We start from the raw sequence: 13,846 nt of genomic DNA on the forward strand, positions 1-13,846 counted from the left end.
AGAGTCATCAGAAAGGAGGGGACATAACTGAAGAAAATGTTTCCATAAGATTGGGTTGTAGGCAAGCCTGCAGGACATTTTCTTAACTAGTGATTGGTATGGGAAGGCATAGCACATTGTGGGTGGGGACATCTCTGGGCTGGTGGTCCTAGGTTCTCCAAGAAAGCAGGTTGACTTGAATTTAGTGTTGCTCATCTTTAATCCCAGCACTCAGGAGACAGAGGCAGGTGAATCTCTCTGAGTTCAAGGCCAGTCTGGTCTACAGGGCAAGTTCCAGGACAGCCAGGACTACATAGAAAAACCCTGTCTCAAAAAACCAGAGAGAGAGAGGAGAAAGAGAGAGAGGGAGAGACAGACAGACACACACACACAGGCAGACAGAGAGACACACACAGAGAGAGTGAGAGACAGAGAGAGAGCGAGAGCGTGAGCGCTGAACAAGCTATGATGAACAAGCTGGGTTTGAGTTTCCTGCCTTGGCTTCCCTTAATGGATTGTGACTCCAGATATGTAAACCAAACAAACCTTGTCTTCCTGTTTTTGGTCATGGTGCTTCATCACAGCAATAGTAACCCTAACTAAGACAGAAGTAAGAGGCCTCTGAATTCAAAGAGGTCTTACTGAAGACAGAGGCAGAGAGCTTATATGCATGTGGTTAGATAAGATATTAGCTAATGAAAAGGGAGAGCTGCTGAAGATGTGCAGGAGCAGGGCCATGGAGGTGAAGGGCAGGACCAGGTTCAGATGGAAGGATGGACAGACTGAAATTTGAGTGGGCAGGGACAAATAGTCAGATATCACGCCCCAGGGGACAATAAGGAGTTTTTTTTTGCCTGTCCATTCCTTGAGGCACATACTGCATGGGATGGTCAGATGACATTTTATTAGGGACTATCTCTATCACCACTGCTGCCACAGTAGTGTTAGGTGTCTCTTCTTTTAAGTGATCCATTGCATCCTTTTTGGTCTGGTATATTCAATATATTCAAAAGATCTGGCTTTTCTATTTTCTTTTTGGTTTTTAGAGACAAGGTTTCTCTGTGTAGCCCTGGACCAGGCTGGCCTTAAATTCAGAGATTCACCTGTCTCTGCCTCCAAAGGGCTGGGATTAAAGGTGTGCATTACCACCACCACCACCACCACCACCACCACCACCACCACCACCACCACCACCACCTAGAAAGGCCTGGCTTTTCTGAGACCTTTTTTAATGCACTCATGGGTCCCTGTGTTCCAATACACTTTGATAAGTTCATAGGTGGTAACTTTGCAACTTGTTAGGAATGTCATTTATCAGTCTGTGCCTCATGGGTGGTGCTGGAAAGGTGGTGGTGCCTATGTGCATGAATGAGATACAGAGTCGCCCTGCCTCTACATCTGCACTCAGATCCAAATGCTGCCTGTAAAATGGAGTCATCCAAGGCAAGGCACAGCCTGAAAGCCATGGTTTCACATAAAATGTACTAACTTAGAGCAGGACATGGCCTTGATGTCTATACTAAGTAAGCACTTTGCCACTAAGCTACATCACCAGCCTTTAAAAAAGCTTATTTTGAAGCCCAGTACCAGCTACAGAGCAACTTTGATCCCAGCCTGAGCTACACAAGACCCGGTCTAAATGAAAATTAATTTTGAGACAGAGTCTCATTAACTTGCTTGTCTGGTCTTATACCTCCAATCCTCTTTCCTTAGCAACTGAAGTAGCTGGGATTACAAGGTATGAACTACCATGCTCAATGACATTTATTTTATTTTCCTATGGTCCTGGGGATGGAATGCATGGTCTCATACATTCGAGGAAAATATTCTACTACTGGGGCACACCCACAAACCACTTTAGAGTTTTTGAGTCCCTCCATATGTACACATCGTTATTGGCAGGGGTTACTCCACTTTTGGAACCTTGCCTTCCCTAGGTTTTTGTCACTTCTGATGACCACAGGTAATTATCTATCACAGAGATAGCCACTGGGTCTGAGGACTTCTACATCCCTGTCCTTCAATAAGCTCAGGATCTAGGCACACCTGTGCTAGACAGAGAACCCCAATATTCTGTAAGGTTCATTATCTGTAACTCACTGAAGAAATTATAGGATGAAAACTGGGCCATTTGTAAAACTGACAGGAGGTGTGAGCAGATCTAAGTGAGCATAGGAACCGAGACAAGGCCAGGCAGGGCTGCAGAAGCTGTTTGTCAGGGCTGCTCTTCTGTTTGCTCTAACCCAGCTGGAGCTTGCAGAACCCTTACTACCTTACCTAGTGCTTATGGTGGAAGGCAGGGCTCTCAGTACCATTCTGTCCTTGGGGGAAAAATACTGTGATGAGGCTAATGTGACAAGTCTCTAGTTCAGACAACTCACAGAATGGAAATGTTACCAACGATTGCACATCAGCAGCCTCTCTTTCAGTGGGGAGTGAGTGGCCTTTGTTTAGAAGGACTATGTGCTCAGGTTCCAGGCTTGGGTGGGGAAAGTGATCTGGGTACTTGTGTATCTGGGGGGGCAAAGGCGCTGGCAGGAGGTGGAGTCTTTCCTATAGCCACTCGAGGGGCCTGATGTGGCACACTTGTGTGACCCTATATTAGTGGCTGTTTTTTTCTTCTTCTTCTGTTATCTGACAAAAGCAAGTTAAGAACAGGAGGCTTTGTTGACGCTCACAGTTGGAGGATACAGTCCATCACAGTGGGGAAGTCAGGGCAGCAGGAGTTGGGCAGCTGGTCACATTATGACCAGAGCCAGGAAACAAAGAGACGAATGCTGCTGCCCAGTTCCCTTGCTTTTCAATCAGTGCAGGACCCGACCTGCATATTTATGGTGGGCAGTCCCATCTCAATTAAACTAATCTAGAAACTTCCCGACAGGCTTGCCCAGATGTTGGTTCTCATGGTGATTACAAATCCCATCAAATTGACAATCAAGATTAACCATCTTTTGAGATGGCTCAACAGATAAAGGGGCTTCCTGGGACTCACAAGATGGAAGGAGAGAACCAGCTCTCACCATGTGTCCTCTGATCTCCACCTTGCAGACCCCTCAATAAATAAATGATAATAAAGTTTTATTTAAATATTAACCATCACAGATAGGATGGTTGTGGTGAATCTCAGAGTCAGTGCAATGGAGGAGTCTGAGACCCTCCTGTAGCCTTGTTCTTGTCTGGGCATAGGCGTTAGGGGTTCCTATTGCTGTCTGCCCAGCACTCCTCATATGGTCCAGAAGCACCTCTGCCAGGTGGTGGCTGTGGAAGTTTATTCTTTGATGCTGGCTCTTTGCCTCTTAGAATCTCGCTGGGCAAACTCAGCAGTCTCGCCAGACTTTTGGTTTATTATGTTCTCAGTTTCTTCCATCAGTCTTGGGGCCTTAGAGGGGTCCCTGATTCTTGGGAGGGTCCTGCCTCTTCCATCTCCTGGCTAGGCTCCACCGGGACTGTGTAAAAGTGCATGCGAAGGGACAAAAGTCGGCCTGGTGGGTCTGGGCCAGGATAACCACCTGAGGTGGGGAGCTTCCTCTTCAAAACCATGTGGTTTCATAGAAGAGAGCTGGGGAAGGGCCACCATACTCTCCATTTCCCAGAGAGTCAGGCTCAGCCAGGTCCTCTGCAAAATGGGTTCATAGGAAGAATCCAATGGGTCCTCTCGGCTAGAGAGGGGGACAGGGGAACAGAAACAAGTAGTAAAGGGGCCTGGATGGGTGCTGAGAGGTTGTGCACCACATAGCAGTCACCTTGGCAAGGGTGGTCAGTCTATCTTCAGGCCTCAGTTTCCCCATTTGTAAAGGAAGTGGGGTCCTGGAACAGCGCTTCCTTTTGTCCCAGCTTAGAGGCTCGCAAACGCCTCGGGCCTCGGCTCCACGCGGATGGCTTGGGGAAGGAGGTCAGTCCCACCGCAAGGGAGCTAGGCTGGAGCCGGTTTGACAGGTGAAGGTTGACCGCTGTAGGTGCTAGGGCTGCACCTCCTGCCCCCCGCCCCCTCTCCTTAGCCCGCCATCTGTGTGACACAGGGTTGGTCCGGCTCTGGTGTCGGTGTCCCTGCCTACGTAAAGCCGGGCCCACCCATGACAGCGAGATCCGGGGGCTAGTCAGGTTTACATTAGGAGGATCCTTCGCCTGGCGGTGCTAACTGGAGGCGCTGCGCTTGCGCGCTCCGCACAGCTTGGGTTCTCCCGGCTGGGATCCGGCCCCATCCAGAGCCACGCCCCCTTACTCCCCCTCCCCCGCCCAGCACCGCGAGAATGCGCACGCCCTCTTGCCCCGCCCATCGCCGGGCGCGAGGCTCAGCGTGCGCGTCGGCGCGTGCGTCGTGCGTGCTCGCGCGCGCGGCCCAGCGAGCGGCGCTCGGGGGCCCGAGTCGGCTGTGGCTAGGCGGCTCCGCGCTCCAGGGCTCCTCGGCGTGACGGCCGCGCCCGCGCTGTTCCAGCCCGCCGCCGAGGCCGCTCCCGGGGCGCGAAGATGCCGGCCGTATCCAAGGGGGACGGGATGCGGGGCCTAGCGGTCTTCATCTCCGATATCCGTAACTGTGAGTGCCAGGCGCCGGGCGGGCCTGAGCGGGGGCGCGGCTGGGGGTCCGCAGGTGCGGCCCGGAGCCTGGGGGTGCGGTCCCGACGGAGAGGGGAATGTGGGCAGCCGCGTGGGTCGACGCAGGCCTGGGAAGGAGGGCTGCGGGGTGCAGATCGCGCGGTGGGGCGGGGGTCCCGCGCGGGCACTTAGGGTGCAGAGCGCGCGTCCTGGGTGCACATCTGGCGGGAGTTGGTTGCCTGCTGCGGGGGCCCAGACTGGGGCGGGGGTGGTGGTGTCCCTGATACTGGACTGACAGTGGGGTGTGGAGTGGAGATTCAGGCCAGCGTGCGGGGCAGGGTCCTGGACGTGCAGTCTGGCGGTAGGGTGGGGATAGGAGCAGAGGTGCTAGGCAAAGATCAGGGAGTGCAGACCCCTGGTGGAGTGGGTGCATGTATCGGTTTGGACGGCTGGGGATTGCCTGTGGGTGTTTAGACTGAGGTGCGGGGTTTAGGTGCCTTGAGATCTAGGGGTAGCGATGGGAGTTTGGGGCGGGGTGGGGTGTCTGTGGGGTTTGTGGCACCGTCGAGGGGCTTCCGGCCCAAGGCGCCCCTCCCCAGCCAGCATGATGTCATCTTGGTCTTTCTAGTAATGGAGCTTTTAACCCAGCCTTTTCCAAAACAGCGTGGATTTTCTCTTTGGGCGGGGATCGGGACAGCGTACGTCTCGGACCTGATTGAGGCAGCATGTTGGGCGATGATTAGATCTCACCCACTGCGATTAAAGTGACTCATTCCCCCAGGGAACCGGCAGCAGCCGGGTGTGGATGCTGGAAGCTGCTCCTGCTTCTCTGCTGAGCAGTTCTGTAGCCAGTGTCCCCTGGGTGGGAAAAAAAAAATCCGCCCAAAGTGAAATGGGTAGGAAGGTTAAAGGTCAGGCAGGGCGGGTGCCCGGGACTTTGGCTTACAGAAACTTCTGAGGGTTATCAGACATCCCCTTACTGAAGAGAAGAAAAGCCATTTTCCTGTCAGTTGTTTATTATTTTTTTTCCCCTGGTATCCAGCAAATAGCTGACTCCATGACTTTTGTTACTTTAGAGGTTAATGTGTGTCCTGAGGAATTTTGCCCAGTTTTCTCGTCACACTAACATGTCATTTTATGCTGTATCTCTAAGACTGGGTGCAGGACCCCAGCTTGCCTGTGGGACTGCAGGATTCTGGAAGAGTAGACTTCTGTCCCTCTCTGCTCTGCAAAGGTACAGGCATCCTTGGACTAGGGCTTACCAAAACTTTAAACAGTAACATTTATAGTCATGATGCATTTTTCTTTTCTTAAAATTTTTGTAAGAAACTACATTTATAGGTGTGTGTGTGTGTGTGTGTGTGTGTGTGTGTGTGTGTGTGTAGGTGTATTTATCTACAAGCCATGGTGGCTGTGTGGTGGTCAGGGGACAACTCTCCCTGAGAAATCTCTTTCCCCTTCCATCATGTGGGTCTTCAGGTGTGGCATCAAGTACCTTACCCCCATGTCACCCCCCCCCCCCCAGCCTTCCCTCCCTCCAGCCATCACCCCAGTCTCATCCTTGTGTTTTCTGAAGAGGGTGACACTGAGCAGGTCATTGAAAGTGAAAGCCAGTTTCTCACCCAGCTAGTTACCACTTGTTAGACAGGTGTCCTGTGTTTGATCAGAGAGGGCACATGGTGAGAACTTGGTAAATAACTTATTGGCTGACTGTAGAGCAGGCCTTCCCTGCCTTGGCACAGCTCATCTTTGGGGAATGATTGGCATTTGTTGTGGGGGGATCATTCTGTGTGAGTATGTTCGGCAGCACCAGGTGCCTCAGTTGTAATAGTGGTAAATTGTTCCCCAAAGGTGTAGGGAATGTATAAGACCATCCCTAGCGGAGCCTCTCTAGGAGCCAGGTCTCTGTAACCCAGCCATCATCTCAGAAGAACCTTCCTTACTCTCAGGCCTCCATAGACACTGGGGCCCTCTTCCAAGGAGCCGCGTCCTCTGTTGTGATGTTGGCTTTTCCAGTGGAGTCTATGTCCTGCTGTACAGGAAGCACCAAAATAAGGGCCTCTGTGCCTTGCTCTTCACTTCACCCCTTCTGTGCCCCTCAGTGTCTGGCACACAATATGTGCTCTGTGAGTGAGTCAGCTCCAAGCAAGACACAGAAGCTCTCACTTGGGAGCAGGGACCAGAGCTGGTGCGAACTTGATCCCTAGGCCATGGGGAGGGGGTCACTGCTTCCCCTTTTCCTGAGTTTGTGTTTATTGTTTTCTCATGGTGAGAGTGAGTGGTGGCTCTGTGGAGAGGGGGTCCCAGGTCAGCCCCTAAGGTGCAGTGCTGGATTGGCTCCACTACCACCAGCCCAGTAGCCGGGAGCCATCAGCCGGGGGGCCTTGGTTCTCAAGGGTTGCATGTGACCTGCAGTGTCATTAGAGTTTGTTCCGTCTTTCAGCAGCATTGTTAACCTGATGTTTCTCTCTGAAGGCCTGTGGTCAACATTGAGAGAAAGGGAAGGGTCAAGGTGGACAGGATGTGAGCCGGGAGGTTCTGCATCTGTTTGCACTTGGGTTACTAGTTTATCCTCCTAGAATAGGCAACCACCAACCTGCTCCCATGTCACTTAGACCTGTAGCTTTGCAGCTCAGGTAACAGACAAATAAAACTGACTTGCTCCTTCCTGATCTACTTCAGCCAGGGCTATGAATTCGGTAATGTGATTTCAGTGTGTCAGAGTCCTGTAAATTGCTTCTGTTTCTCTTGCCTTTGTTTATTTTTCTATGTGTATGTATGTGTGTGCCTGCTTGTTTATATGTATATCATGTGCCTGCAGGTGCCAGAAGAGGCCAGAAGGCTTTGAAGTCCCTGGAACAGGAGTTACAGGTGGTTGTGATCTACGCATGTGGTTGGTGGGTGCTGGGAACTGAACCTGTGTCCTTTGCAAGAGCAACAAGTGTTCCTGATGACTGGGCCATCTCAGCTTGTTTCTTTCTTCTTTAAATAACAACACATACACAATATATATACAGTGTATGAGTGTTTTGCTTGCATGTCTGTCTCTCTGTATGTATGTATGCCACATATGTGCCTGATGCCTGTAGAGGTCAGAAGAGGATATCAGATCCCTTGGAACCGGAGTTATAGACAGTTCTTAGCAGCCATGTTGGTGCTAGGAATTGAACCAGTATCCTCTGCAAGAGCAGCCAGTAGTCTTTTTTTTTTTTTTTTTTCTCGTTCCTCGAGACAGGGTTTCTCAGTGTAGCCCTGGCTGTCCTGGAACTTGCTCTGTAGACCAGGCTGGCCTCGAACTCAGAGATGTACCTGCCCCTACCTCCTGAGTGCTGGGATTAAATGCATGTGCCACTATCCCCAGGATAGCCAGTGTTCTTAACTGCTGAGCCATTGCCATTTCTCTCTTAAGTTGTCATGAAAAAATTTTTGGGCTGGTAAGATAGCTCAACTGGTAAGGGCACTGGCTGCCAAGCCTGATGACCGTAGTTCCATCCCTGGAACCAACACGGTGGAAGGAGAGAACTGAATCACAAAATTTGTTCTTTAACATCTACATGCACATTGGCGTGTTTGCTGTGGCACATGTGCCCCACCAAATGTTAAAAACGAAAAATTCTAGGTTTTTTTTTTAGGTCCAAGTTTTAAAATAATCCCCCCCTCCCCACAGGGTTTCTCTGTGTAGCTTTGTGCCTTTCCTGGAACTCACTTTTTGTAGACCAGGCTGGCCTCGAACACACAGAGACCCGCCTGGCTTTGCCTCCCAAGTGCTGTGATTAAAGGCATGCACCACCACCACCCAGCCCTTTTTCTTTCTTTCTTTCTTTCTTTCTTTCTTTCTTTCTTTCTTTCTTTCTTTCTTTCTTTCTTTCTTTCTTTCTTTCTTTCTTTCTTTCTTTCTTCCTTCCTTCCTTCCTTCCTTCCTTCCTTCCTTCCTTCCTTCCTTCCTTCCTTCCTTCCTTCCTTCCTTCCTTCTCTCTCTCTTCCTCCCTCCCTCCCTCCCTCCCTCTCTCCCTCCCTCCCTCCCTCCCTCCCTCCCTCCTTCTCTCTCTCTCTTTTTTTTCTCTTCAAGACAGGGTTTCATTGTGTAGCTCTGGCTGTCCTGGAACTAGCTCTGTAGACCAGGCAGACCTTGAACTCACAGAGATCTGCCTGCTTCTGCCTCTCAAGTGCTGGGATCAAAGGCATGCACCACCACTGCCTGGCTATAATTTCTTATTTTGAAATAATTATAGATTCATAGGAAGTTGTCTTAGTTAGAGTCTCTCTTGCTTCAATGAAACGCCATGACCAAAAAGCAAGTTGGGGAGGAAAGAGTTTATTAGTTTTTTTAAATACAGCATTGCTGTTCATCACTGAAGGAAATCAGAGCAGGAACTCAAACAGGGCAGGACTGGAGGCAGGAGCTGATGCACAGGCCATGGAGGGGAGCTGCTTACTGGCTTGTTTCCCATGGCTTGCTCAGCCCACCTTCTTATAGAACCCAGGACCTCCAGCCCAGGGATACCACCATCCACTCAATTGATCACTAAATGAGAAAATGCCTTACAGCTGGATCTCACGGAGGCATTTCCTTAACTGAGGTTTCTTCCTCTCTGATGACTCTAGCTAGTGTCAAGTTGACCCACACAACCCGTCAGTACAGAAGTGGTGAAGAAATTGACAGGAAGGTCCTTGGCATCCTCTACCCCACCTTTCCTGATGTGGACATCATTTGTAAATAGGGTGTTTTCAACACGGGAAAACAGGCAGTACAAACACTGGGCTATTTATATTTCATTATTTTATTTATTTATTTGCTGCTGGGGAGTAAACTGAGGGCCTTGAGTATTTCAGCCCTAGATGTCAGTAGTTTTACCTGTATTCGTGTGTCTGAGTGTGTGTGGGTGTGTGGTGCTGAGTGGTTTTAGTTTGAATAGCTTCGTGTCACTTACACATCTGTGAGAGACTGCTCTGCTCTGTTACCATGAAGCTCCCTGGCATAAGCGCTCATAGCCACACCTACCGCCTCCCACCATGGCAACCGCTAATCTGCTCGCCAGCTCTGTAATTTTGTGATCTCAAGGATGTCACATAAATGGAATTATAGAGCGTGTGACCTTTGGAGGTTGGCTTTTTCACTCAGTATGGTACTTGACACCCATATAGGCTGTTGTGTTAATAGTGTTCCAAGGAAACCACAGCCGTTCTGACGTTGGGGGTTTGGAATTTTATGTGCTTTTCCATGGATGATGTATGTCCATGAAGGAGAACCATATATAACTTATTTAGCATGTCTTCTTTAGTTTTTGCAGTGCTGAGGATGGAACCCAGGCCTCACTCATTAGGTTAGAGCACTGTCACCGAGCCACAACCCCAGACAAGTGGAACTTATCTTTGTGCACTGCCCTTGACATACCAGCAGTCCAGTATGATTGGGAATACCAGTGATCCCCGATGGTTTGGCCTGATGGGGTTTTTGTTTTTGTTAATATGCATGAAAACAATGCACAGTCCATGAAAATCTGGCTTTGAATTTGGATCTTTTCCTGGGCTTCTTGTGTCATGATCCTTTCGTAGTACTGAGCAGTGGCAGTGAGAATAACATCCCCTTAGTCCCTGGTCACCAGTATAGACAAGTGTGACTTTGCAGTGTGCTGTGCTGCTGAGCTTGAGGCTCTGGGTTAAGTGTGTTCGGTGCCTTTTCTGATACGCTATTTTCATCTTACTGGGGCATAGCTTCATCACAAGTTGAAGAACATCTTTCTGTAACAGTGCTGAACATGGCATATTCTAAGAATTGATGTAGAACAGGCAGGACTGCCACAGAAAGACAGAAGGTCCTTGTGATAGTAGTCATTTGCTATGGACAGGAAATTGTAAAAATTGCTATTTATCCCTGTGTGGGGATGGAGCTTGGAGACAATGTAGGTGCTTTTATCATGCTTGGATGTCTCATGGTTAATTACTGTAGGAGCTCAGGAGGGTGGTCAAGTGGTGTCTCTTATGTTCCTAAGAGAAGATTTTAGTTTGCTGTGCTCAGCTGGCAGGGTCTACTGTCATGGATGCCCCTTTGAATTGTACTTTAGCATTACTAAAGTCTCAAACATTTATTTATTCATAGAATCTCAGTTATTAGCCATAAGTTGGACATGGAGAAATGGAACATAACAATTCAAATTCTGCTTAAGTTCCATGGAAACATTAAATATGAAGTTGGTACTTGATTTTCCTGTGTAATGGTAAAGGTAATAAATTAGACCTGGTCTGTTGAATGTTTTTATTTATTTATTTAAAGACTTATTTATTTATTTGGTTTTCTTCGAGACAGGGTTTCTCTGGTTTTGTTTTTTTGTTTGTTTGTTTTGTTTTCTTTGTTTGACTTGCTTTATTATTTATTTAAAGAGTGATAACTCAGGGTTAGAGGGCAGGCTCAATTTTTTTTTAAAAAGATGTATTTATTTATTATGTACGCCTGCAAACCAGAAGAGGACACGAGATCTCGTTACAGATGGTTGTGAGCCACCATGTGGGTGCTAAGAATTGAACTCAGGACCTCTGGAAGAGCAAGCAGCCAATGCTCTTAACCTCTGAGCCATCTCCCCAGCCCTGACTTGCTTTATTTTTAATTGGGGTTATGTGCACATGAAGGCAGGTGCCTGTGGGGCATCAGATCCTCTAGGGCTGGAATTGAAGGTGGTTGTGAGCTTCAAGTCCTCTTAAGAGCAGCAAACTCAGTTGGGTGGTGGTGCGTGCCTTTGATCCCAGCCCTTGGGAGGCAGAGGCAGTCTGTGAGTTCAAGGCCAGTCTGGTCTACAGAGCAAGTCAGGACAGCCAGGACTGTTACACAAAGAAACCCCATCTCGGGGGTGTAGGGTATGGGGGAAAGAGCAGCAAACTCTTATAACTGCTGACCCATCTCTCCAGCCCTTGTTTTAATTTTTGAAAAAATTTTACTTTTGTGAGACAAGGTCTCATACTGTGTCCAGGCTGACTTGGAATTTACTGTGTAGTCCTGTTGTCTTAGCTCTCTGAGTATAGTGTGAGCTATCATGCTTGGAATATTTATTAACTGACTAATTAATTAATTTGGAAATAAGGTCTTCCTAGGTAGCCCAGGCTGCCTCTGTAGTGCTGAGATTATTGTCACGTGTCACCATGCCTAACTCTTTGTTGAATTTCAAAAGAACCTTCAAAGTTAAAGTCCATGCAGTTTACTTTGTCATCTTCCCTGACTTCCCATTGAAAGTGCTGACTTTTGGAGAAGAATGCTTGCCTTGCTCATTTTCTTTTGCAATCTTCTGCATAATTCATATTCCTTAGAAACCCATTTTGAAAACTTGTGACTGTATGAAGAGGGATGAGGAAGGAAGTCTCTGCTACAGGCAGGGCTCCTATGCTACACTGTTGGTTGGGGCTGCCAGGAAATGCCCACATGATCTTCATAGCACTTTCTCTCCCTCCTCCTCTGAAGGGTGGTATCACTCTCTCTTTTATGACAAGTTGGCTATCCCATTGGTAGCATCTTCCCGTGTCAGTACCTAGCAGTAATCTCAGCTGCCCTCCCTGCCCCCAGTGTATCCCAGGCTTGCCTTGAATCCACGTGGATTCTAGGATGGCAGGTGTGTGGCACCATGCTTGGTACCTCTTTCCTCTTAGAGTGATTCTTCTGCTGCTTTGGCAACTGCTTGCAGCAGGGTTCTTAGAAAGGCTGTCTCTGTGGGATTAAATGGCATTTCCTTGGCTCTTTGAAAAACAAATGAGTCAGAGTAGAAGGGCAGATGAGCATCTGCTGTAGAAAATGGTTATTTAAAAAAAAAAGTTTTATTTTATGTGTATGAGTGTTGTGTTTGCATGTATGTCTGAGCACTGAATGCATGCCTGGTGCCTGAGATCAGAAGGTGTTGGATTCCCTGCACCTTGAGTTCTGGATGCCTGTTAATGCTATGTGGGTGCTGTGAAATGAACTCTGGGCCTTTGCAGGAAAACAAGTGCTCTTAACCACTGAACCATCTTCTCATCCCCGAAACAGTATTTTGAAGAGGGTTTATACTAGTATGAGAAGAGGTGAAATTATAGTATGAAGTCTTGAGCAGAAGGGCTGAGCTCTGGTGGATCTTACCTGTGGCAGATTCTTGAGCATGAGGCCAACTCCAGAGCTCAAACTTTAGGATATATAAGGTTCTAAAAACAAGAGTACTTTTGTTAATCTGTAGTAAATTTGTCAAAAATGTTGGTTGGCCTAGACGGCTAAGACAGCTGAGAGGGTTAAGGTGCGTGTGCAGGACTGACAACCAGTTTGCTCCTTGGGATCTATGGGAAGGAAGGAAAGAACCAGTTTCTTCAGGTTGTCCTCTGACCTCAACACATGTCCGACGGCACATGTGGACGCTCACACATGCACAGAGAAGTAGATGTAATTTAAAAAGAAAAAAAAAAACAAAACCAAAAAAAAAAACAACCAAAAAACCACTATGCTGAAGCCATGCATGCTAGTGTAAATCTTTAATTCCAGAGGCAAGACTGCATTTGATGTCAGCCTGGGTTTCACAGTGAAATGCCATCACAAAGAAAAAAACCCTCTTAAATCAGAAAACAAACAACAACAAAACAAAACAGTGGACCAGCACTGCTATTGGGATGGACATGATGGGCCCTTGCCTGATCGATTTCTCAGGTCTGGAGGTGGAGTGGGATGGACACCTTTCTTGATGGAATTCTCTGATTGGAGGTGTGTGGTCCTATAGGAGTCATAGAGAAATAATAGAGATACATACAGTATTTGGATATTATAATCAGCAATTCCAAGGCAACTTTGGAGGGCTGTGTGCTTGGGTGTGGCCTTGCCCAGCAAGCATTCTTTTTCAGGTGGAAGTGTATGGTGTAGTCCCTTCCTGACTGCAGGTTAATAAAATACTGGAATGTTCCCCTCCCACCCTCCCATTTGGTCAGCAGTGAATGGCATGTGGCCTGATAGAAGGCCTGATATGGAAGCTATGGGAGGTACAAAGTTGGATGGCTTCTTTCAGTTTCTGTATGTAGAAGCTAAATAAAAATCTTCCCAGTTGGAAAGAAATTCAGATTGAATGGCATTCACTTAAAACACAGATGATCAAGGTGGGTGTTCTACATACCTGTAATCCCAACACTGCAGAGGCTGAAGCAGGAGGATCGTGAATTCTAGACCATTCTGGGCTACAAGGCTGCTGAAAACAGCAGCAACAAGAACAAACCCCAAACCAAGCCAAAGAACAAAACCAAACGGTACTAAGTTGTGTGCTGCCTCAAACGTAAGGGTTTGCTTTTTGCTTTTTGACTTTCTTGACTTCCACGTGGAGGCCAATAAGGCTGACATGTC

General features: G+C 48.1%; 1 protein-coding gene across 2 annotated transcripts in view; it reads left to right on the forward strand.

The window, feature by feature from the left end:
- Positions 1-4,267: 4,267 nt before the first annotated feature.
- Positions 4,268-13,846, forward strand: part of Ap2a2 (adaptor related protein complex 2 subunit alpha 2) — a 71,604-nt gene continuing 62,025 nt past the window's right edge. The window contains exon 1 of one of the 2 annotated variants that reach the window (XM_006977239.3): positions 4,268-4,513. In XM_006977239.3, the coding sequence (XP_006977301.1) occupies positions 4,447-4,513 (67 nt within the window). In that variant the 5' untranslated portion in view covers positions 4,268-4,446. The remainder of the gene's footprint in view (positions 4,514-13,846) is intronic. The other variant, XM_006977238.4, reaches the window with a different exon arrangement.

This window comes from Peromyscus maniculatus, chromosome 1, assembly GCF_049852395.1.
Source record: "Peromyscus maniculatus bairdii isolate BWxNUB_F1_BW_parent chromosome 1, HU_Pman_BW_mat_3.1, whole genome shotgun sequence".
NCBI classification, from domain to species: domain Eukaryota; kingdom Metazoa; phylum Chordata; class Mammalia; order Rodentia; family Cricetidae; genus Peromyscus; species Peromyscus maniculatus.